This window comes from Heterodontus francisci, chromosome 36 (assembly GCF_036365525.1).
Source record: "Heterodontus francisci isolate sHetFra1 chromosome 36, sHetFra1.hap1, whole genome shotgun sequence".
NCBI lineage: Eukaryota > Metazoa > Chordata > Chondrichthyes > Heterodontiformes > Heterodontidae > Heterodontus > Heterodontus francisci.
The window spans coordinates 15,327,790-15,353,759 of NC_090406.1; the positions used below are offsets into that span (position 1 = coordinate 15,327,790).

The following is a 25,970-nucleotide window of genomic DNA, read 5'->3' on the forward strand; positions in this document are numbered from 1 at the left end:
ACAAAATAATTAATCTACCATTAACAGTAAGCACATCATCTTGCAACCAAAGAGACCCCGTTTATCCTTTATTCTCTCCAACAACTCACTCAGATGAAGCGTCACGAATTGGCCAATAGACAACGGACAAGCTTGAGGTTTAACCCACATTATGTTGGCACCAGGACTTCCCATGAGTGGCAATAGAACCAGCAAACCTCACTGGAGAAATTCGTGAGAATATTGCCACCATTTTCATAACTATATCACGGACACAGGCCATACCCCTGTGGCTTGCTTCTTTTGATTTCTTCTGCTCTTTTCTGTCTCTATCTGCATGCGTGTTTATCGCGTATGCATGTTCACGTGGGAGCGTTGTGTATCCATAGGCATTAACCGAATTAGAGTTTTAAGTTTAATAAAGTTCAACCTTTCTTCTTTAAACCTAAGAAAACCTGTTTGGCTGGTTTCTTTGCCTTATAATTGGAAAGTAGTGAACAAGGATTCACCAAGGAGGAAGCTAAAACAGTGTGTTAAAAATTAAATCCGGTTACAGTAAGACCAGGTGAAGGCTGAGAGGGAACCCTAGACCTCTTTCTTACCTGGTCGTAATAACATGGATTCATTTTTGATTGACTACCACCGACCCAAAAAAGGGTTGACAACCTTTCTGCCTTTGAATATTGAACTTGTCACTCAAAAGTTAATTGAAAGCTCAGCACCTGGTAAGATTGAACCATTGCTTTATTGTTTGGATATTGAAGTAGTAAAGTTTTTTTTGACTTGCATGTTGATCAGCTACATACCTTGCCTCAGTGATATCACTAGCTGCCCCCGTGCAAACGTCTGACTGGACATACTGTGAACAGTCCACCAGTGACATATTGGGCTTACATAACGCCAGAAAACTTGGCCGAAGACGTCCAACTGTGTATTTTGCAACGTCGGTCAATGATTGGCTCACTGAAGCACCGAACAAGAAGGTTCCCACCACCTTGTACAAGGCAGCCACATAGTTGTTGAACTCAGACCTTGAATACAATTGCTTTAGACGAACCATAAATGCTTCTCCGACAGTAATCTATATAAAGAAAACAGACAGGTGAGGCATGTGGAGGGACAAAACCCAGTTAGACAAGTCAGCTGGTTAAGACACACAGTAGCTGATCCCTTCAACCAGTAAGGCACCAGGTTTGATCCCAGAGCTAGCTAATTTCAGCCAGTGCAGGTTTAAAGGGGCACACAGTGATATAATTGGCTACAGCAATCCTGTGCTCAGGGAGGGTGGGGGACAAAGTCAGGATGGCCACTTCTCGTTGCTATCCTGCTGGAAAGTTGATATGCTGAACAAGGACAGTGCTGGCTTGGCTGTGATGTCCCCATAATTGGATTGCCTGCTGATACTGCCAAACATCACTGATGGAAAATGGACTAGCTCAAGGATGGTGGCCTGGAACTGTATCCCAAGAAGAATTATAACTTACAGGCGAGAGAAAGGGGACAAGAGGAGAAAACACGCAAGAGAAAAAACAATGGTGCATCAAGTAATACATCTTGAAATTGCACTGAGCCATGCATATTTGTTAGGAATAGGTGTGCATTTGAGGTGCCTATTTTAGGCACCAAGTTCTTTAACCAGCACCCATCTACCTGTGCGGATGTGTTTTGATCTTCAAGAATGCTGGATGTTTGACTTCATGTACGTCAGGATCAACCCACAAGGGCTCAGGGAAACAAACAGAAAATCCTAAAAGGCAAACACCTAACGCTAAATGGATGCCTTTATACAGTGCATGCACTGCGTCTCTACATAGTGTTCAATAGAGCTTACAGCATGATAACTTCAACCAGTGTTTCAAGATGTGAGCTTTATGTGTCTGACAATCCAGAAAGAATATAACACTAATGCAAAGTGCATGAAAATCACCAATTAGTGATTCCTCAATGGCTCACAACATTACCTAGTGGTTAGCTAATCCATTAGATGGGAAGGGTCCCTGATCCAATAAATTGCTTGTGTTGAGCCAGCTGATCACAGCCAGCAATGGCAAAATTGATACAGGTGGCCCTGAGCTTGGCAGTGGGAAAATCAACTAGAGCTATCACTAGGAATAGCTGTGTAGATATTGCTGTCTCTTCCTGTCTCCCGACACCACACTAGTGAATAGTTTACTAACACTCATTATAAGATTCATACAATAACAATGGCCAATCAGGCAATGTACCAGAGGGCAGAAAGGAGGCTGTGGAATGGTTCTCCAGCAAGCAGTAAACACCTTCAGGAGAAGGAGGGGTGAGGAGAAAACAGGCACCAAAAAATTATAAATCAACATTGGCACGGCACCACAAGGCCCTTCATTTGTCTAATGGAGTAATTGTGTTGAGGGTTGATGTGAACAGCTAATATAGCATTCGGCTCAGGATCCTTTTGTTGATTTACAAAAGACTGAACAAAATGTATGCAATGCAAAAAAAAAGGGTCATACTCTTCCCAAAGAACAATACATCATGTTCAGATAATATCTACTGCACATATCCACATGTCTGTAGATAGTGCGGAACTTTAACGAGCTATGTTAAAGAAATGATCTGTTTCCTTGGTTGCACTGTTCTGGAGGTGCTAACTTATGCTAGAGTATATGGCTCATTGAATATTGGCAGCTCATGCTTAAATCACGAAGTCTGGACAGTGAGTGTCAACAGACGCTTTTAACACAGTGGGTGTCACAGCCATATCCACTAGGGGTTACTAGGTAGTGAACAGCAGCAATTCTCTGGCCAATTTCTTTCCACCTCCCTAGTTCTGGGTTTACAAAGGCCAATTGTAATACTCCAGTCACCTCTGACCAAGGTTTAGCTAACTCAGCAGGATTCTGGCTGGAGTTCAAGACCTTCTGGACAATATAACTGAGCTCCATACCAATTAGTGCTTGGTATCACTTAGCAAATAGGAGAAGCTGCCCCTTTGCAAATAGTTCCGAAGAAGGGTCACTGACCCGAAACGTTAACTCTACTTCTCTCTCCACAGATGCTGCCAGGCCTGCTGAGTATTTCCAGCATTTCTTGTTTTTATTTCAGATTTCCAGCATCCACAGTATTTTGCTTTTATTTTCCTTTTCAAATAGTGCCTGGCAACAAATATTTTTTTTTAAAAACATACACAAGTATGCAGTCTGGTGGTATTTAATCAAAAACAAGTAGTAAATTCAGTCACTTACAATTATGATACAGACTGGAATAATAACTGCTGCCATCAGCCAATGTGAAATGGTGTCCTTTTTGTATGGATATTTTATGCTGTCGTCATTGCAGTAAAATCCTCGAATATTTGGCTTAGCCTGCAGTGTTAATATGGCAAACGGTAACGCTGCTGCAAACGGAAAAAATAAAAGAAAAATCAAAGGAATGTCAGAGACACAGTGCATACTTACACGGTGTGCAGCTGTATAACACAGAAGAAGCATTCCACTATCATTGCCTCTTGAGAGTCTGTCGTGAGGTATGCTCTGAGGCACTGTCACAATCCACAGGTTTAGCATGAACACACTGCTGAAACTGCTTCACAAAAGACACTAAACTCAGGAGTGGGTAAAGATTGCCACGGCTCAAGTAACTTGCAAGCAAAGCAAAAAGAAGCTAGGCAAAACTATTTATCTAGGGATAAAAACAGAAAGTGCTGGAAATACTCAGCAGGTCAGGCTGGAGAGAGAAGCAGAGTTAACGTTTCAGGTCTGTGGCAAAGGTTAGTAACGAATTAGGGGTCTTAAACAAGTGAAGAGGATAGGGGGTGAAGAGCACAAAAGGGAAGCTGTGTGATAGGGCAGAGGGCAGGAGAGATTAAATAACAAAGCTGTCCTGGGACAAAGGCAAGGAGTGTCCAGCACTTTCTGTTTTTATTTCAGATTTCCAGCATCTGCAGTATTTTGCTTTTATTTATCGAGGGAGCCTCATTAAACCTAGTTTTGGCATCAGATTGGGCCCTGCTGTGGAATTTAGCTTACATTTACGCTATAATTACAACTCCTAAACCGATTTGCACAGACTTGACAGATGGATTGCTGCAGAGCCTCTTCCCTCCCTTCATCCACCAGTCCAGCTGTGACTTCACTGCTATCTCAGTGACAAGTGGAGAAATAGGCAGCCTTTATAATTCCCGTAGACCCACAATCAACAGACACTAAATAATATGCACAGCCAGCGATTGATACTAAAAAGACACATTTCACAACCTCGGGTAGCCCCAAAGCACTTCACAGCCAAACTCAAGAGCGTCTGAAGTATAGTTCTGTTGTAATGTTGGAAACACGGCAGCCAAACTGCACACACAAGGGCCCACAAATAGTAATGAGATCATGGTTACATCATTTATTTTAGTATTATTGTATGAAGGATGAATATGGATTGCGACACTAGGGAGAACTCCCCTCCTCTTCTTGAAAAAGAGCCATGGGTTTTTTTTTTAAGTGCACCTGAGAAGGCAGACAGGGTAACTCCAATTTGAAAGACGGCACTGCCAACAGGGCAGCACTCCCTCAGTATTGCACTGAGGTGTCAGTCTAGGTAACGTGCTCAAGTCTGTGATCTTCCAAGGCAGAGGTGAGTGCGACCACTGAGCCATAGCTGACAGCTAAGTGAAACTTTCCATGAAAAATTCCCATGATTTGATAATGAGAATGATTTGACCCAGAAGTAGAGAAATTAAAACAAAAATCATTTGAATCCAAGGCAGGAAATCAGGAGGGAAAGAGAAACAGGAGTCTTGATGGAAGTCAGAAAGGAGAAAGCAACAATGACAGTCTGAGAATGCAAACAGCTATAATATAGCAGATTCAGTACGGAGAGCCAAGTCTTTACTCAGTGACACTTAGTCCTTGTGTTAGTGCTATTTTCATGATATTAGGAGGAAAAAAACTAAACTGGCCAAAAATGCTACATAGAGGCAAGAGCAATCTCGAAATGAATTCTGCAGCAATACAAATTCAAGCTTTTGAGAAAACAGACTAGGGGTGGAATTTTATGCTCTCCCCCGCGGCGGGTTGGGAGGGGAGAGAGCATTAAATGGGGTGGGCCCCGCCACCATCCTGTCCCTGCCGAAATTTAGTCTGGGGCATGAAAGCCTGCCAATTGAGGCCCTTAACTGGGTAATTAACCCCCAATTAAGGGCCTCTTCCCACCACAGCTGCAATTACCCGTGCGGTCCTGTCGCTGCACGGGGAGCACAGCACGAAAAATCGTGCGTGCTGCTTTCCGGTCCTGGAGGCGGGGCGGGGGTCCCACATTCCTGAACAAGGGCCCCAGTATTGGGAAGGAGGGTCCCGCTGCCCTTGGTGCCGAACCCACGACCCCCACCCCACAATATCCCTCCCGCCCTGACCTACCTCAAGCCTGGTTCCAGTGCCACTCCGCGGTGTCTGGTCGCTGCAGGTACAGTAGCAGCCACCGCCTCTGCATTGGCGCGGCAGCTGCCAGAATTTGGCTGGCAGCTCTGCAATGCCGGGACATCCGGCAACAGGGTCCTAAATCCTATGGAAGGCCCGCCACTGTCCAGTTAAGTGCCCGATTGGCACTAAATTCGCCGGGCCTTCCGGAGAAGAGGCAACGTGGACATTTTGGTGTCAGTTTCCCCCGACATCAATACCCCTGCCAACAGCATAAAATTCCACCCAAAGTGACCAATGGTTACTTTATATGTCTACAATTGGTATTTGTCTGGATTATCTCACACACACACAGTTTTAAGAATGATTAGGGACAATGGAGGGCATTAAGCCATTCAATGGAAATGGAAATTAGGCTGTTCAATATCACCAGAGACTTCTGCTCAAAGAACATTCAGAAGAAACAAAACACAGTCAGGATACAGGAAACACTGGCAATGTTAAGGAATCGTTTTTCTTGGATCTATTTCATGATTTATATTGACAATCTTTCAAAGTTTACACATTTCTGGAATGTTCTTCAAAGCCTCTTAAAAAAAAAACAGACTCTGCACATGAGCCTTTTGCAGTTGTTCCTTTCAGACCCCCATAGAAAAAACTAATCCAACAGTTTAGATTTGCCACTTCCATTGTCTAATTTGATCCTAAAAAGATTATATAGCTAACAAATTTTTTGGACTGGCAACGCCTTGATTTTAAATTTCTTATTCTCGTTTTCAAATCCCTCCATGGCTTCACCACACCACCACCCCCCCCCCCCCCCCACCCCCACCCCCTTTTCTCTAACTTCCTCCAACCCTACAACATTCAGACATCTTTGTGCTTCTTCAATTCTGGCCTCTTGAGCAACGCCTATTTTCTTCATTAAACCACTGGCACCATGCCTTTAGCTGCCTACGTCCTAAGCTCTGGAATTCCCTTCCTTAAACTTCTCCACCTCTCTCCTCCTTTAAAGCATTCATTAGAACCTCTCTCTTTGACCAAGCTTTTTATATATATATATAAAAAAGAAAAATGTCTGGCAAAGTGCAAAGGCTGGTGAGGTTGGGATGTTGGTAGCAGTGTTTTGGTGAGTTAAACTATTTATCTAAAGGGCTGACTCAGACAGGTAAAGCATCGTGTAAGACATTTTTTCTGAGGCTTAACAGCAGCATAAAGAGCTCACGATATTGATGTAGGCTATAGTAATGGACTAATTGTAGCTTCAATGAACAAAATTTCACCCAAGTTATTTGTCAAAGACAATTTAACTCTGACATAAATTCATTGAGGATTTCGCCCAAAAGCAGTCAATAACTTAGCAGCAACTAACTTTGAAACTGCGCAAAGGCTGAAAAAATATGCAAAGGATGGAATATGATCAAGCTCAGGAGGAGGACAGTGAATAGTTCAGATTTAATTGCTTCATAGTGGTTGGTGAATGCACTGATTTGGCTGATAGTATAACATTTAGTAGGGGGATGCATAGCTTTTTGACAACAGAGTGAGGGGTATACAAATGGACAACAATAATTTATTTCTCCAAATCCCAAAATTAAAAAAAATCCTGCAAAGCAATGAAAGCAGATGCAAAACTTTCAAAAGTTAGATGATTGCAATCAGATCTTATTCATAAGATACAATGTTAAGAGATCAGGGCCCAAGATCTCCTCTAGTCTAATCCGAAAAACAAAGCTTTTTTTTGAAAAAAAAATCAAAAATAAATCCAAGATGAAGAAGTGAAAAACACTTCACAACAAGTCACTGGGCTAGATTTTAAGAGCCTGGCGGTGAGCTCAATAAATGGCGACACGCCCATGCGGGCCACCACCAAAGAGCCACTGGGATCTTAAGCGTGGTGCCTCATTTAAATAGCCGGGCAAGCCCGTTTTCCACCCCCACCCCCCCCCCCCCCCATCTCATGGAGGGGGCAGGATGTCCGTCTCCGGCAATGGCATCAGCTGCCTGTGCGCAGGCGCTGCGGCCATTTTTAAACGGCAGTCAACCCTGACGCCTAATTTTTTTAAGTCAGACCCCCCAAAATTAAATAAATTTCCAACGCCACTTTCCCACCCCCCCCCAATAACAATTACATTAACTATTTGTCCTTCACCCCTCCCCAAAAAACACTAATTTACCATCTGACCTTGTTTCCCCCCCATCCCTCACCCAAACTGCACAAAGTTTACAGTTCAACCCTTCCCAACATCCCTACATGCATTACGTTTAGATGAGGCAAGAGTGACGGCCCTTGACATCAAGGCAGCGTTTGACCAAATATGGCATCAAAGGAGCCCTAGCAAAACTGGAGTCAAAGGGAAGCAGGGGGAAAACTCTCCACTGGTTGGAGTAGTACCTAGCAAAAAGAAAGATGGTTGTGGTTGCTGGAGGTTAATCATCGCAGCTGCAGCACATCACTGCAGGAGTTCTTCAGGGTCGGGTCCTAGGCCCAACCCTCTTTCAGCTGCTTCATCAATGATATTCCTTCAATCATAACAGTCAGAAGTGAGGATGATTGCTGATGACTGCACAATGTTCGGCATCATTCGCGACTCCTCAGATACTGAAGCAGTCCGTGTAGAAATGCAGCAAGACTAACAATATTCAGGCTTGGGCTGAGTGGCAAGTAACACTGTAACTCTTTTATTCAAAGAACGGAGGGAGACAAAAAGCAGGAAACTACAGGCCAGTTAGCTTCACATCTGTCTTAGGGAAAATATTAGAAGCTATTATTAAAGACGTTATAGCAGGGCATTTAGAAAAATTCAAGGTAATCAGGCAGAGTCAACATGGTTTTGTGAAAGGGAAATCATGTTTAACCAATTTATTGGAGGAGTTCTTTGAAGGAGTTACATGTGCTGTGGATAAAGGAAAACCCGTGGATGTATTGTACTTAGATTTCCAGAAGGCATTTGATAAGGTGCCACATCAAAGGTTATTGCAGAAAATAAAAGCTCATGGTGTAGGGGGTAACATATTGTCATGGATAGAAGATTGGCTAGCTAACAGGAAACAGTGTAGGCATACATGGGTCATTTTCTGGTTGGCAAGATGTAACGAGTGGTGTGCCACAGGGGTTTCAACTTTTTACAATTTATATAAATGACTTCGATGAAGGGACCGAAGGTATGGTTGCTAAATATTTGGATGACACAAAGATAGGTAGGAAAGTAACTTGTGAAGAGAACATAAGGAGGCTACAAAGGGATTATTGATAGTTTAAGTGAGTGGGCAAAGATCTGGCAAATGGAGTATAATGTGGGAAAATGTGAAATTGTCCATTTTGGCAGGAATAAGAGAGATTATCTAAATGGTGAGAGATTGCAGAGCTTGGAGATGCGGAGGGATCTGAGTGTCCTAGTGCATGAATCACAAAAGGTTAATATGCAGGTACAGCAAGTAATTAGGAAAGCGAACAGAATGTTATTGTTTATTGTGAGGGGAATTGAATACAAAAGTAGGGAGGTTATGCTTCAGTTATACAGGGTATTGGTGAGACCACATCTGGAGTACTGTGTACAGTATCGGTCTCCTTATTTAAGGAAGGATGTAAATGCGTTGGAAGCAGTTCAGAGAAGGTTTACTAGATTAATACCTGGAATGAGCAGGTTGTCTTATGGAGGAAAGGTTGGACAGGCTAGACTTGTACCCGCTGGAGTTTAGAAGAGTAAAGGTTGACTTAATTGAAACATACAAGATCCTGAGGGGTCTTGACAGGGTGGATGTGGAAAGGATGTTTCCCCTATGGGTGAATCTAGATCTAGGGGTCACTGTTTAAAAGTAAGGGGTTGCCCATTTAAGACAGAGACGAGGAGAAATTTTTCTCTCAGAGGGCCATGAGTCTTTGCAATTCTCTTCCTCAAAAGGCAGTGGAAGCAGAGTCTTTGAATATTTTTAAGGTAGAGGTAGATAGATTCTTGATAAGCAAAGGGGTAGGCGGGAGTTGAGGTTACAATCAGATCAGCCATGATCTTATTGAATGGCGGAGCAGGCTTGAGGGGCCGAGTGGCCCACTCCTGCTCCTAATTCGTATGTTCGTGCCTCTAAATCCATTAAAGGAATACAATACAATATAGAAAAGGGAGATCAGGTTTTCTGTGCATGTTGTAGGGTCACCAACTCAAAATTTATAGCTAGAGTTTTCATTACATGACTTCCCACCTCCAAGTGCACCCCAACAGCCTTTTTCCCCATTTCTAGTAACTTTACAACAAATAAAATGTCTGTGTCGAAAGAAACATTTTTTTTAAATGCCCGTATAATTTTTCTCCTGGATTACTTGCAGAGGGCTCCAGGAGATGAATCTTTAATTCCTGGAGACTCCAGTATAATGTAGGAGGGTTGGTAACCCGAGCATGTGGGCTTAGAGGGGAAAACAAGGACCAGGGGCTAGGCTTGGCATTGGCCTCCCAAAACAATGGGTAAATGTAAAAGTGCTTCATAAAAACTAGCACTGAAGTCTGTCAGTTGGCTTCTTGGCTGAGGGAAGTGTTACCATCAGGAGAAAACAGGGAGAGAATATCAAATATATAACCAAAACAAAATCAATTCAGATGATTGTTCAACACCAAAAGGTAACCAAACCTGTGACTTTGTTGGCTGCATAGGTGTACCACAAGGGGGTGTCAGATCTAGAGTTTAAATGCACCTTCCCACCTAATTTGCATATACCTCCATGCTGACATGGAGAGATCCTGGAGTTCAGATTTTGGAGTTATCCACCTGTGAGATAACAGCACTAAAAACTGTCCTTTCCAACCCTCCAGCCCACGGAATTCAAACTGCACAGAACAGAAAAGAAAAGAAAGAAACTCTAGTGCAAATAGGATGGAGTTGCTTGTGCTTCAAGACTTGATTGCCAGGGCTTGGGTTGGGGTGCAGGGGGTGGGGTGGTGGAAAACGAGGTGGCAGGAAGCAGGAGCTGTGCACATACCCCAAGTTCGAACACTATTGTTTGAGACTTTAATCCCACAATTGGATTTGAGCCTTAAACATCATGCCTCAGGCATCTATTATTCTCCAGAATACCCAATGTTTTAAGTTCAATTATTTCAAGTACTCTAGTTACATAATTGTTAGCACAATCTGGACTGACATATTTTCCATTTTCCATTTATTTGGCATCAGGGCACTTCTCTTTTCCTGCCAATCTGGAGGCGGAACCTTGACTGATTTGATTTTCCTCCCACATTTCTTCTGTCACCCAGTACAGAGCAAGAATCTAACCTCAGGACCTCCTCTATAGTGTGTTCCATTAGTGCAGCCAGTGCTGGCAATAACTAGGCCATTAGGGGAGCAGTAATCAAAAGCTACATTAAAAAAAAAATCTGCCGCATTACACTAGAAGACGTGAATGAAAATGTGCCAGAGGATCTGTTCTGGCAAAACATCTGTGCACCTGAAATGTTAACCTGATGCTGATAGACGTACTGTCTATTCCCAACATTTTTGCTTTTTGCTTCCAATTTCCAGCAGTGGCAGTTTTTTTTCCCCCTCTCATTAGAGAAAGGTCCTAGCAGAAGGCATAATTTTCCTTAGCAACAGGATTAAATCTCAGATGCTGTAATGCAACAAGACTGGGAAGGCTATGGCTGAGAGGTGAGGCAACATATCCTGTCAGCAAAGGTGTCGCGTTTCAGTATAATTAACAAATAAAGAACAGGACCACATTTCTGGAAATGAAATTCACTTTAGGGAAAGACATATCAGATAGAGTTTCCAGTCTATCTGATGGCCATTAATTCCCAGGAGGAGACAGAAGTGCCTCCATTAATATTAAATATTCTAATTACAACAGGTTCCCTTCTTTGTACATTATGCTCCAATACCATATCACCTAAACATTGCTTCACATTCTCCAGTGAAAATAATCAAACTTCGCTGTACCAGTACTTTTGCTTGCTGTCCCCATTACTCAGTTGGTAAATACACTGTCCAATATGAAATCCAGGTATCTAGATCAAGTTTATCTCCAGACTGTGTTAACAGTACAGGTGCCGGAATTGGCCTCAGTGCCACTGTGCTACAGGGGGATGGGGTGAATAAAACAGAGACCCCACCCTCTTAATTGTTAGTGACTGCTATCAGGAAGTGGATATGTGGCCAGTGAGGGAAGGACTTCTTGTTTACAACAATTTATCTCAATAAAAATTTATTGTGCCTCTAAGATTGCACCATCTCAAACTGCCCTTTCATTTTGTGTTAATCACATGGTGTTACAGATCAGTTTGCAGGATGCCACCAGATCCAAGAATCACATTTCACAATTATGCAATGCAGCCAATCCACATTTTGACCAAAAAGAGTTAAGGTTTATATAACTTGCAGTTACTTCAAGTGAAAGTTTAACTGTTGATCAAAATTAACTGGAAACCTCCGGAAATTCAAATTTTCACAAATTTTTTATATTGAATCCTTGGGCCCTGACCTCTGACCTGAAGAAACACAACCAGAGGTATCAACTGCTACTCAAATCCAAACAGATTCACATAATTGCGTGGTGCATAATCGAAAAATCTGTGGGAAAAAGTCAACGATCGCCAGGACAGAAACCAAATCACGACACTGTGCTGGTCCAGTTTGTTTTGCTCCTAGGCAATTTGAGAGCCCACCAAAACAGTTATTGTGGTCTAAGACTCCAATTCTGAATGTGTTGAATGGAGTACCGTTATCCATTCTGAAAGTATGAACCAAGATGGGACAAATGGCCCTTCTTATCTGTAATTATTTTCACCACAATTAAAATCCTTAAAGATGAAGCACCTTAATAACCAAAGGCATATGTTTCATACTTCAAAAGTAATCGTTTCCTATGAAAATCCTAGAAATGTATGTGATTGTGAATAGTGGTAGATTCTCCTGCTAAACAAGATGGGGGACAACACTACACTGGACATGGGTCTCTCAATGAAGCAATCTTTAGTTGGTGCAAATGGCAAAATTTTGACATTTGTGAATACAAATTAAATGTGATTAAGAACAAAATTAAATTATCTCAAAAACTATCTTTAAATAATATTGAAAGTAGATTTTAACAACCCTGTACAGGAATCGAGAATTGTTGCCCAGACAGGATATTTTCTGTAGACCACATGTCAATCATACAGGAGCAAAAATCCCCAATGGCAGAGCCCATTATGGTACATATTCTCCTTATGTGGGATTAAAAACGACATGAGTATACATGAATGGTAGTTACCGGAAATACGCCAAATTCTGACTCTAGCATTAAGTCTTGGCTTAATCGCATTGTAAAAGGCCTGAAACTTAACTTATGAATAAAATAAAGAGAAACATTGCTCAATAAGGTTTGTTCAAGATGTGCTTGTTAAAGGCAAAAGAGAGAAACTTGTGTGGAACTACTAGAATGAAGAAGGAGAATATGAATGGCAAGCGAGTCCTGAGCTTCTGCTCAGTATTTGCACGAGTCAATAGAAAAGGCTGGCATGTCAAAAATTCACCAGAAACAAGGTTCTGCAACAATAACTAATGCAGATTATTAAGAGGGAATAAGAGGGAAGAATGCAGTTTTGGGTTGATAAATTCGGAGCTGGAGGTGGTGGGGAGTTGGAATAGGTGGCTTCAATTTTGCATGCATTCAGTTGAATAAAAGGCCGTCAATATTCATGCTGGTGGGGGTGAGGTAGAGTTAGGCACTACCAAGCAGTGGCATGCCAATGACAAACTGGAGAGTGCCAAGGATGGGAGTGCAGGGGTACACAAGTGACAGAGAGCACACAGGAGCAGAAACTATTTATGCAGACATAGAGATAAACCACAGAGAAGAGGTGGTGGAGAATTGGGTGATCAATGCCAAAGGCTCCAGGAGGATTGAGGAGTTCCTCACACACAGTTGTTCAGGGCCCCAAAACTCCTTCCACGTGAGACAACATTCATTTTTTCTAACCTACTATACTGCATTTGCTGTACATTGCGCAGTCCTCCCTGCAATGGGAATATTAGATACAGAGTAGGTGATCATTTTGCAAAACCTCTACATTATGTTAGTGTCTCCATGTATTCCCTGTGGCTTTCCACTTTAACTCCCCTTCCCATTCTCACCCTGACCTCACCCGCTAGCCTCACACTTTTCCAACAGTTTAACTAAAGTTTCAAGAGCAGTAGCTCAGATTTCTCCTCGGCACCCTGCAACCCTCCACAGTTTGAATACTAACTTCAGACTTTAGCCACGTCTGCATTTTCTATCCCGTTTGAGTTTCATACCTAATCAAAATTTTTCATCTCTCCCCTTTCTTATTGATCGACCCATCCTTTATTTCTTCACAGTCTTAGTGCTTCTGTTTATTACTTGACTGAGTTGATAAGTTGCACCATTCCACGCACAATTCCTTTCTGTATTTATATAGAAAACAAATTTCTGCCTCAGTCTTTTTTTAAATTGTATTTACACGTCCACCAGCTTATTTCTCAGTTACGAAGAAGGGTTCGCACTCGGAATGTAAACTTTTGTGTTGTGCTCACAGCTACTGACTGACCTATTAATGGGGGCAATTTTAACCTAATTCGTCCAGAAAACTGGTGGGATGCAGGGCAATGCTGGTTTTACACCCTGTTCGATTTTACGCTCCACTGAAGTCAATGGACAGGGCTGTTGTGTGCACCAGCGATGGTGTCGCCATGGGGGTGGCCATTGCCATCGGAGGGCCCCTCCGTGAGTCACAGAGTTCCCCCGAGGACCCACTGGGAGGCAACCAGGGTTTACCTGGTGGTCCCCACATGGCCACAGGCCTCTGATGTGGGAAGAATACCCCTGGGGCAATAAGTGGCCCTTAATTGGGCCAGTAAGTGGCTTAATTGGCCACCTGTGCCACTAAGGTTCCTGCTGCTGGCAGCATATCATGGCAGGGAAAGACGTAGGGCTGCCCCCTCTTTTTTCCCCCCCACACCACCTTCCCCCACCATACTGCCAGCACTCCCACCTCCAAGGGGCTGGGAAAATTCAGCCCAATGTGGTTTAATAATCACGGGTTGTATAGTAGGGGCAAGGTATGTGAAGAGATCAATAGAAACTGCATCCAATGGAAATATCCTAGAGGTGTCAAAATATATTCTGTAAACAGTTTTTTTGTTTCATGTTTTGGACAAGGTCATCCTTTGAGACTGAAAAACTGCCACAATGTCCCGGAAATGGGATCTGAAAATGTAAATAATGCCATAAATTCGCAGACTGCCTTCAAGTAGCTTATCCTGTTGGCTGATTAATCAAAGAGCGCCAGAAGTGTAAAAGCAAATAACAGTGTATCCTTCGGACAGTTAGTCACAATTGATAGCATTTTAAATGAGAAGGGTTGCTAAGGTCATTGTCAAATATTTCCTGCACAGAAAAACATGTTACTGATTTTTTTTTTCCCATCCCAATGGATTCATTTGCTGCAGACCTTTAAATTGGTTATATCTTGGGTTTATGCAAGATTAATGATGTAGGACAATACCCTGGGATCAGAGAGCTATGTGAGGCTACGTGACTCACTTGGCATATTGGAAAATTGCAGCCACACCCTACACAATGTTCTATTCTATAGACTCCAGTTTGGTGCCAATTTAGGCTGAGTTACCCAGAGTGATAGCAACAGAGGGATGAAGCAACTGGTCTCAGTGTCCGTTGACTGACAGTGGGAAGAAAATCAGCTAAGATTCCTGCACTTAAATCACTTTTCAGTGACCCCCAAAGTCCAATGATATGCATAGCGAGCTGAAGTGACACCAGAACTGAACCCGGAGGAACACCACCAACCTCTCTGAAAAACTGCTGTTATTCCCTACTCTTTGTTTTTCCTCTTCTAACCAATTTTGTATCCAGTTTGGTATTTTCTCCTTATTTCTAAATCCTTTAATCTTCTTTAATAATCTCTTGTGCAGTATCTTGTCAAAGGCTTTGCTGAAGTTCATATATACAGTATCCACTGCATTTTCTCCACATACCATATTCGATAGAACACCTCATAGAATTCTTTAAGGAGCTAAATATGATCATTGTTTGAAATCTGTGCTGGCTACTTCCAACTTTCATCTTTCCCTACATAAATGATAATTGCAATGGAACTAGCCCCACGGATCTTCATAAGATACGAAGAGGACATGAGAAATCTGATGCCAGCTCATTAGATGCGGACATCAGCTCCTTCATATTAGAATGATGGCGCAGACAGGACTGACTTTTTTCAAAAAAATAGTGGCCTTCGAGAAAATATTTCAGTAATCAGTTAGGTGCAGCACAGTTCATATAAATACCAGTTTCAGTTTACTATTTAATTATAGCTGCGCTTTGTTTTGGTTTGAATGGCTGCTTTTTCAAGAAGGTGTAATGCAAACAAATTTTTGGAGGCAAGAGGAATGGTCACTTTTGGACTTCAATTGCTTTACGAAAAAGGTGCAAGTGCGTAAGAAGTAAAAGGTGGGTATTGTGCTTAACCTTGATCAGGGAGTGGTTTCAATTGAAATGCTTACAATTATATGTCACTCATACGGCGAAGAGAACACATGATTATCAGCAAGTTTTAATCCAGTCAAAGGACGATGAACTGAAGGCAAAGATAGCAGAGAACAGAAGCTGCATTTATACAATAGGAGGTAGTTCCTTTACTGATTCACCTTTACAATGCAGGTGGCCTGATAATAACACTGACATTTAGATCAGACATCTTGTGCGGTTTCTCTCAAAACATACACTTTATTAAAGGGATATCAACCTTTTTGGGTTAAAATAGTCACGATGCATATGCCACCCAAAATTTCAGATGCAAATGATGCAATGAGGATCTGAGACACCAAGCTGGGTCTTCACAACACAAAAAGGCTGTACCGAGTAAGATTCAAATGTGACAATATTGCCTGAAAGCAGAGTCATTTAATCGGGCATGTTACCATAGAATTTAAGGAGTGGTATCATACAATTCACTTTATTTCTTTAGAAAGGAAGTGCACTTTCATCCTCATGTCAGATATTTTAAAATCAAAGTCAAAAGGAAATTGAAACTATTGTAAGAAGCAAAATAAAATCCTGCAGATGTTGAAAATCTGAGACAAAAATCAGAAAATGCTCGTAACACTCAGATCAGTCATTAGTTTTGAGTTCTTTCTGACATAGGGTCTACACCTGAAAAATCAGTTCATCTATTCTCTTCACAAATGTTGACTGACTTTGCTATTTATTGTTTGAGAAAAGATTATGTGGCATCAACTGCTAGAATAGGATTTGGACATAGTGATGACCACGACTGTGCACTGGCTTTTCTATTCCCTTCCTTCCTTTTTCTAATCATTCCTTCCGTTCCCTTCCTGGCTAAAAAAAAAGGGGTATTGGCTGAGTCCAGAGAGTAGAACCTGCAAGATATGATCTTTCTCCGGAATTGTTATCCAGTATTAAATACTAAGTGATTATTTTACTGCACTCAATTATATTTGTTTATTTATTTTTTTATTTAGAGATACTGCGCTGAAACAGGCCCTTCAGCCCACCGGGTCTGTGCCGATCATCAACCACCCATTTATACTAATCCTACATTAATCCCATATTCCTACCATATCCCCACCTTCCCTCAATTCCCCTACCACCTACCTACACTAGGGGCAATTTATAATGGCCAATTTACCTATCAACCTGCAAGTCTTTGGCTGTGGGAGGAAACTGGAGCACCCGGCGAAAGCCCACGCAGTCACAGGGAGAACTTGCAAACACCGCACAGGCAGTACCCGGAATTGAACCCGGGTCGCTAGAGCTGTGGGGCTGCGGTGCTAACTGCGCCACTGTGCCGCCCAATATAAAAAGATTTATATTTATATAGCACCTTTCATGAGCTCAGCATATCCCAAAGTGTTTTCCAGCCAATGAAGTTTTTTTCTGGAAGTGCAGTCACTGTTGAAATGTAGCAGTTTCCTATAGAAATGTTCTACAAACAGCAGTGAATTAAATGATCAGATCATCTGCTTGTTTAGTGATGCTGGTTTAGAGATAAATATTGGCTTAAATGGGGAAAACTGCTCTGCAAAATTAAATATTTAGCCAGTGTGGTCATCAGGCTCAGTGTGTTGATACCAGTACACTTCAGGGGAGAAACAAAATCACTTTCTGCCTTAATTGATGCTCTCAATCTATCACCTTAAACTGTTTCAACATCACCACTGATAGTCCTGTACCTACCACTCTGCATAGTTCAAAATGCCCTCTCCAGACACAACCAAAGTTTCGGAGGAAAGTCTGGAATTGTACTCCTGGGTATTTTTCACAATTCAAGCAAATATTCTCACAAGCTCATGATCAAGCTCCATTGCAATTCTGGCAACATCTTACCTCTACATAAATTCCCTGGTAAATCTGGGACAGACCAGGAACTATAGGTTTTGCCTATTCTATAATAGTTAAACTTTAGCTTTTGTTTGAAGATAGTTGCAAATGGTTTGAAAACCCAAGCTGAAAGGTGTATTTAAATAAAAAAAAAAAAACAGGGCTTGAGCATTTATCCTTAATGTCATCTGGTCAACCCTGCTGCCAGACAACATCCATTAATCACTGAGCTGCTATTGTGGTCCTAATGGCCGGACAATAGTTGTTTGAATAATATGTCCTAAGAAAGACAAAATACCTGTAGGCCAGGGAGGAGAAAATCATGATTGTTATCCAGCGTCTCCCATTTGAACTCCAGGTATGCGGACAGAATTGGGCTCAATTCTGTTGCCTCAGTAGTTGAATGTTCTGCCGACACTCACTCCATTAAAGCTCTCAAATGAGGAATGGTCATTTGAGTCAGGTAGCATAGGATATCTAGCCCCTCTGAAACTGTACCCAACAATCAGTTGACGGCTTCAGGAAGAGAGGGGAAAAATGTTAGAAGCTGCAAGACTCTCTGACAAGAAAAACTCCTTGATCAGATAGAGCATGGTCAGTGCAAAACAAAACTCCCTCCACTCTATCCTAACAATATTCCTCAGCCATCAATGTGTTTTATGATATTTCTCTATTTTCCAGACCAGCCATCTTTTAAATCGTCAGAGTAAGATTTCCAACTTAGTGCCCAATTAGGAGCAGTTTTGACCCCTCTGGAAGTCGGATTGAAAATTTCCCAACATCATTTTACTTAGGATTCTTGCATTCATTGAGAAGCAAATCACAGTTTTAAAAATCCCAGGGCATTGCAATTTAAAAAGATACTAAGCTTGACCATTGGAGAACTTTCTAGCAATAAGCAATGAATGAATTCTTTAAGGATCTGGATTTCTGCACAACAAATGGTCAATTATGATGCTTTGGCAGGACATGACACAAAAATATGAACGTGCTTTCTGTAATTAAAGAAATGAAATCTTTGGAGAGGATGGGTAAATACAAAATTGCAGTCAGGACTAGGGTACACACTTAGATCAATTTGTTGAGGCTGCCTATCCAACCAACACATATTATCTTTGATAGTTCTATCCTTTGTCCTACTTTGTCTCTCATTCTTGCTTCGAACACTACCTTGATCTCTCCATTGTTAAAGTAGACTGCAAAAAGCTCAGATTCATCTTTTGAGTTCATTATTTTCTCTCAAAAACTCAACTCCTAGTAAACAGCAAGTCTGCCAAGACTTAAATATTAACCTTATATGTGGGGAGCCTCTTAATATCTCTTAGATTAGACATTAAAGAGAGGCCCTGGCTGCCCTGTCAGGTGGATGAAAAAAATCCCAGAGCACAATTTCAACGTACAGCAAGGGAGTTATCCCCAGTTAGCTCGCCAATATTTATCTTTCATCCAATATCACTTAAAAAAAAAATTATCTGGCTATTATCAATTTGCTGTTTGAGGGAGCTTGCTGTGCACAAATTGGCAGCTGTGTTTCCTACATTATAACAGTGACTACACTTCAAAAATACTTCATTAGCTATAAAGTGCGTTGGAACGTCCCAGGATTGTGACAGGTAATACATAAATGCAAGTTCTTTCTTTCCTGGGTGCTCCTGGCCAGGATGCAACAGAAAAACTTGTTGTCTGATAATTAAAGAAAGTGATTTGTTGTGGCAAGTAATTTGTCTTTGCTCAGATACTGGCATTTTTGCTGCCTCTGGGACCTTTTACGCAAACTTGTGGCGCTTGGTAGCAACTTGCGTTCTACACAGGAAGCATATAGAGATGCACAAGACTAGTGATGTGATACCCTTATCCTTCTAGCGGTTTCATCTCCGGCATCTATTTTCACATCATATCCCTGTCATAACATCTTTCATCTCTATTTTAAGCTAAATTCATAGTCAGTGCTCCTCTAAACTCTTATTTGTTGCTCATCAGCTGCAGATAAATATTCCTGCCCGACCACACTTCCTCCTCCCTACTATTTTGCCAACATGAATTCGCAGCGAAGAGGCAGTTTTCATAAGCAGACTGAGCCTTCCATGAATTGAAACCTGCACTCATGTATATAGGTGAGTGGGACAGCATGCCAATCACCTTTTAATTATGATATAACACACCAAACACTATCAGTTGTCCAGTGTGCCCTCCTATGTATACCGAAAGGTAGTAGATGCCATACCATTAGGTACAGGCCAAAACCAATACCATGAAACTATAGACATTTAGAGCAGCGATGGAGTTTCACCCCATTGTGTCTGTGCTAACAATTTGCCAGAACAATCCAAAACTAATCCCATTGCCCTGTTCTCTCCATAGCTATGCATCTTCCTTTGGTTCAAATATAGATGTCTTTACCTGTAACAAAACACTCATAGGAACAGAAGTAGACCAATCAGCCTTTCAAGTATGAAGTATGCTTCACAACTTCAAAAAAAGCCTTCCATTTTCCAGCACAAATATGTGCTCACTAGCACCAAATGACTCACATTTGGCACCTCAGGTTGTAACAACCACCTGCATTTAACTAGCACCTTTAACTTAGTAAAACATCCTAAGATGCTTCACACGACCATTATCAAACAGAAGTTGACACGAGCTACATTAGGTGATATTAAGACAGATGACCAAAAGGTTTCTCAAGGAGATAGGTTTTCAAGTGAATGTCTTTAAAAGAGACAGAGGTAGAGAGGCTTAGGGAGGGAATTCCAGAGTTTAGGCTGCCAAAGGTGGAGTGATTAAAAGCAGGGATGTGCAAGAGGCCAGTATTGGAGGAGCAGAGAGATCTTGGAAGGTTGTAGGACTGTATAGAGATAGGGAAAGTCCGGGCCATGGAGGGTCTTGAAAAAACAATTTTACAATAGGATTTTGAACATGCTAACCTGCATGTAAAGTGCTCACGTTGCCACAGTTGACAAATAGAACCATAGTACCATATAAAAAGTACAGCACAGAAGGAGACCATTCAGCCCATTGTGTCTGCACCGGCCGAATAAACTAGCCGCCCAAACTAATCCCACCTTCCAGCATCTGGGTCCATAGCACCGCAGGTTACAGCACCTCAGGTTGATGTCCAGGTACCTTTTAAAAGAATTGAGGATTTCTGCCTCTGCCACTGATCCTAGCAGCGGGTTCCAGACATCCACAACCCTCTGGGTGAAAGTTTCCCCTCATGTCCCCTCTAATCCTTCCACCAATCACCTTAAATCTGTGTCCCCTGGTAACTGACCTCCCCACCAGGGGAAACAGGTCCTTCCTATCCACTCTATCTAGGCCCCTCATAATTTTGTACACCTCAATCAAGTCACCCCTCAACCTCCTCAGTTTCAGGGAAAACAACCCTAGCCTATCCAATCTTTCCTCATAGCTGCAACCTTCAAGCCCTGGCAACATTCTTGTAAATCTCCTCTGTACTCTCTCCAGAGCAATTATGTCCTTTCTGTAATGTGGTGACCAGAACTGCATGCAATACTCTAGAGCATTGGTTAGGCCACAGCTGAACTGTTCCAGCATCACATCCCTGCTTTAGTATTCTATACCTTGACCAATAAAGGAAAGCAATCCATATGCCTTCTTCACCACTCTATCAGCATGTCCTGCCACCTTCAGGGAACTGTGGACATGCACTCCAAGCTCTCTCACTTCTATCCCTCTCAATATCCTCCCGTTTGTTGTATATTCCTTAGTTTTATTTCCCCTCCCCAAATGCAATACCTCTCACTTCTCTGGATTGAATTCCATTTGCCACTTTTCTGCCCACTCAACCAAAACATTGATATCATTCTGGAGTCCACGGCTTTCCTTCTCACTCTTAACTACATGGCTAATTTTGATGTCATCAGCAAGTTTCCCAATCATGCCACCCACATTTAAGTCCAAATCATTAATATATACCACAAACAGCAAGGGACCCAACACGGAGTCCTGTGGAACGCCACTGGAAATAATTAACTGCATGGAACTTTCAGGCAAATCCTAAGAATGTGCTTTCTTTTTTAAACAATCAATGACAATGTCAATAAATAGGCAGCCTCTGGGCTTTTCTGTTATAGGCCTGTTCCTTAATGATTACGAGCCTTTCAATGACTGTGTTGAAACTTGCATCACATCTTGACCCTAATCTGCAACCACAAACAAGATCTGCTGCTTTTACTGCAGCACCGCCCGATTTCAACCATAATCGTGCTGAAACATGCCAGGCTGGTATGACCACACCCTTTAAAAAGCAAACCAATCCAGCATAAATATCCTGCTTCTGCACAGTGCCGTCCTTGGAAGAATGAACTCAATTCTCCAATGTGTACTTGTACAGCCCCGCAGGCTGAGACAGCGAGAGTAAATGGAATGACATGAAGCAGTGTGTAGGTTAACAAATCTACCTCAGGTGGCACTCAATCCCAGGCCTCCTGACTGGAATCGACCCACTCAGACAATGCAAGACTCAACTGGTACGGAATCTGATTTACAGATTAGTAACATCCAGAAACAGAAAGGGAACCTATCCATATTAGGAAGAATGAGAGTTGGCTGCTACAGACTCAGATCATGGACCATTTCAGTTAGCTCTTTCTGGTGAAATTACAAGGTTGGCTTCTGATCTCCCTCTCAGGAGGTCCAAAATTAAACAGGAAAGTCAATGTATATCCCAACGCAAGACCTTTGATCTCCCCCTCTATCGAAGTAATGATGACATTAAGAGTTACAAAGAAACAAATGATGAGAAATGGGGTCATAAACCTGATGTTGAACCAGCAAGAGTACATCAATGAATGGCTCAAAACAGAACAGTAAACTTCCTCAAAAGAAAAATATTGCAAATGCTGGAAATCTGAAACACTCAGCGGGTTAGGCAGCATCCGTGGAGAAAGAGCTAACGTTTCAGGTTATTGACCTTTCGTCAGTATACTTCATGGTTGCTGCAATGTTGAATACAAACGGCCTGCGAAGTTAATGTCTTGTGAGAATTTTTGTTTTTGCCAAGAGGACACAATCATTGCAGGAAACTGACTGCACATTTTAAAATAAAACCTGCCATGTGTTGGGTTTCACAAATACTTCCACTGGAAACTTCTTTACTTAGAAGAAAATGTAAAACATACAAGCTCACTGATGGCTTTTCAAAACAAAGGCAGCACTACATAACAGCAGTTATATTCTTCTCTCAAGTCCTTCTTTGTGTAAACCTGCTAACTGCATTGAATTCAACAGAAGCTTCCTGTCACTCACATGTTTTTATACACATGCATGTTTGATTTAAATACACACATTTAACAGCATAATTCTTTGGCCAGAACTTTACGCACCCCACCCCCCCTCACAATCCCGCAGGAGTGGACTGGTGGTGGTGGTACATAGAACATAGAACAGTACAGCATAGTACAGGCCCTTCGGCCCATGATGTTGTGCCGAACCTTTAACCTACTCTAAGATCAAACTAACTACCTACCCTTCATTCTACTATCATCCATGTACCTATCCAAGAGTCGCTTAAATGCCCCTAATGTATCTGCTTCTGCTACCACCGCTGGCAGTGCATTCCACGCACCCACCACTCTCTGTGTAAAGAACCTACCTCTGACATCTCCCCTAAACCTTCCTCCAATCACCTTAAAATTATGCCCCCTGGTGATAGCCCTTTCAACCCTGGGAAAAAGTCTCTGACTATCCACTCTATCTATGCCTCTCATCATCTTGTACCCCTCTATCAAGTCACCTCTCATCCTTCTTCGCTCCAATGAGAAAAGCCCTAGCTCCCTCAGTCTTTCTTCGTAGGACATGCCCTCCAGTCCAGGCAGCATCCTGGTAAATCTCCTCTGCACCCTCTCTAAAGCTTCCACATCCTTCCTATAATGAGGCGACCAGAACTGAACACAATATTCCAAGTGTGGTCGAACCAGGGCCTTATAGAGCTGCAGCATAACCTCGCGGCTCTTAAACTCAATTCCCCTGTTCATGAAAGCCAACACACCATACGCCTTCTTAACAACCCTATCAACTTGGGTGGCAACTTTGAGCGATCTATGGACATGGACCCCAAGATCCCTCTGTTCCTCCACACTACCAAGAATCCTGTCTTTAAGCCTGTATTCTGCATTCAAATTCGACCTTCCAAAATGAATCACTTCACACTTTTCCAGGTTGAACTCCATCTGCCACTTCTCAGCCCAGCTCTGCATCCTGTCAATGTCCCGTTGCAACCTACAACAGCCTTCCACACTATCCACAACTCCAGCAACCTTCGTGTCATCGGCAAACTTGCTAACCCAGCCTTCCACTTCCTCATCCAAGTCATTTATAAAAAGCACAAAGAGCAGAGGTCCCAGAACAGATCCTTGTGGAACACCACTGGTCACTGAGCTCCATGCTGAATACTTTCCATCTACTACCACCTTCTGTCTTCTATGAGCCAGCCAATTTTGTATCCAGACAGCCAGCTTTCCCTGAATCCCATGCCTCCTTACTTTCTGAATGAGCCTACCATGGGGAACCTTATCAAAAGCCTTGCTAAAATCCATATATACCACATCCACTGCTCTTCCTTCATCAATGTGTTTTGTCACATCTTCAAAGAATTCTATAAGGCTTGAGGCATGACCTGCCCCTCACAAAGCCATGCTGATTGTCTCTATTCAAACCATGCTTTTCCAAATAATCATAAATCCTGTCTCTCAGAATCCTCTCCAATAATTTGTCCACTACGGACGTAAGACTGACTGGTCTATAATTCCCAGGGTTATCCTTATTCCCTTTCTTGAACAAGGGAACAACAGTTGCCATCCTCCAATCATCCAGTACTACTCCAGTGGAGTGAAGATGCAAAGACCATCGCCAAAGGCGCAGCAATCTCTTCCCTCGCTTCCCGTAATATCCTTGGGTATATCCCGTCTGGCCCCGGGGACTTATCTGTCCTCATATCATTCAAAATTTCCAGCACATCCTCCCTCTTAACCTCGACCTGTTCGAGCATATCAGCCTGTTCCACGCTGTCCTCACAAACGACCAGGTCCCTCTCACTAGTGAATACTGAAGCAAAGTATTCATTTAGGACCTCCCCTACCTCCTCTGACTCCAGGCACAAGTTCCCTCCACTATCCCTGATCGGCCCTACCCTCACTCTGGCCATCCTCTTGTTCCTCGCATAAGTGTAGAACGCCTTGCGATTTTCCTTAATCCTACCCGCCAAGACTTTTTCATGTCCCCTTCTAGCTCTCCAAAGTCCATTCTTCAGTTCCTTCCTGGCTACCTTGTAACCCTCTAGAGCCCTGTCTGATCCTTGCTTCCTCAACCTTAAGTAAACTTCCTTCTTCCTCTTGACTAGCTGTTCCACATCTCTTGTCATCCAAGGTTCCTTCACCCTACCATCCCTTCCCTGCCTCATCGGGACAAACCTATCCAGCAGTCGCAGCCAGTGCTCCCTAAATAACCTCCACATTTCTGTCGTGCATTTCCCTGAGAACATATGTTCCCAATTTATGCTCCTCAGTTCCTGCCTAATAGCATTGTAATTCCCCCTCCCCCAATTAAATATTTTCCCATCCCGTCTGCTGTTGTCCCTCTCCATGACTATAGTAAAGGTCAGGGAGTTGTGATCACTATCACTGAAATGCTCTCCCACCGAGAGATCTGCCACCTGGCCTGGTTCGTTGCCAAGCACCAAGTCCAACATAGTTTCCCCACTAGTCGGCCTATCTACATATTGAGTCAGGAAACCTTCCTGGACACACCTGACAAAAACTGCTCCATCCAAACTATTTGCACTAAGGAGGAAACATGGCAGTCAAATTGCACACAGCAAGATCCCACAAACAGCAATGTGATAATGAGCAGATAATTTTTTATTTCGTGATGTTGATTAAAAGATAAATTTTTACAAGGTCAACAGAAGAGCTCTCCTGCTTTTCTTCCAACTAGCAGCCATGGGATCTTTTATATCCCTAAGAGAGCACCTCTGACAGTGCAGCGCTCCCACAGTACCGATCCTCCGCCAGTGCAGCGCTCCCACAGTACCGATCCTCCGCCAGTGCAGCGCTCCCACAGTACCGATCCTCCGCCAGTGCAGCGCTCCCACAGTACCGATCCTCCGCCAGTGCAGCGCTCCCACAGTACCGATCCTCCGCCAGTGCAGCGCTCCCACAGTACCGATCCTCCGCCAGTGCAGCGCTCCCACAGTACCGATCCTCCGCCAGTGCAGCGCTCCCACAGTACCGATCCTCCGCCAGTGCAGCGCT

The 25,970-nt window shown here is 42.7% G+C and overlaps 1 protein-coding gene across 2 annotated transcripts in view; it reads right to left on the reverse strand.

Moving 5' to 3' along the window:
- The window catches only part of LOC137351609 (phospholipid phosphatase 2-like), an 88,293-nt gene that overhangs the window by 14,728 nt on the left and 47,595 nt on the right, over positions 1-25,970 (reverse strand). For both annotated transcript variants that reach the window (XM_068016217.1, XM_068016216.1), the window contains exons 3-4: positions 3,198-3,349; positions 786-1,060 (exon numbers count right to left, since the gene is read on the reverse strand). In XM_068016217.1, coding sequence (XP_067872318.1) covers positions 786-1,060; positions 3,198-3,349 — 427 coding nt within the window. The remainder of the gene's footprint in view (positions 1-785; positions 1,061-3,197; positions 3,350-25,970) is intronic.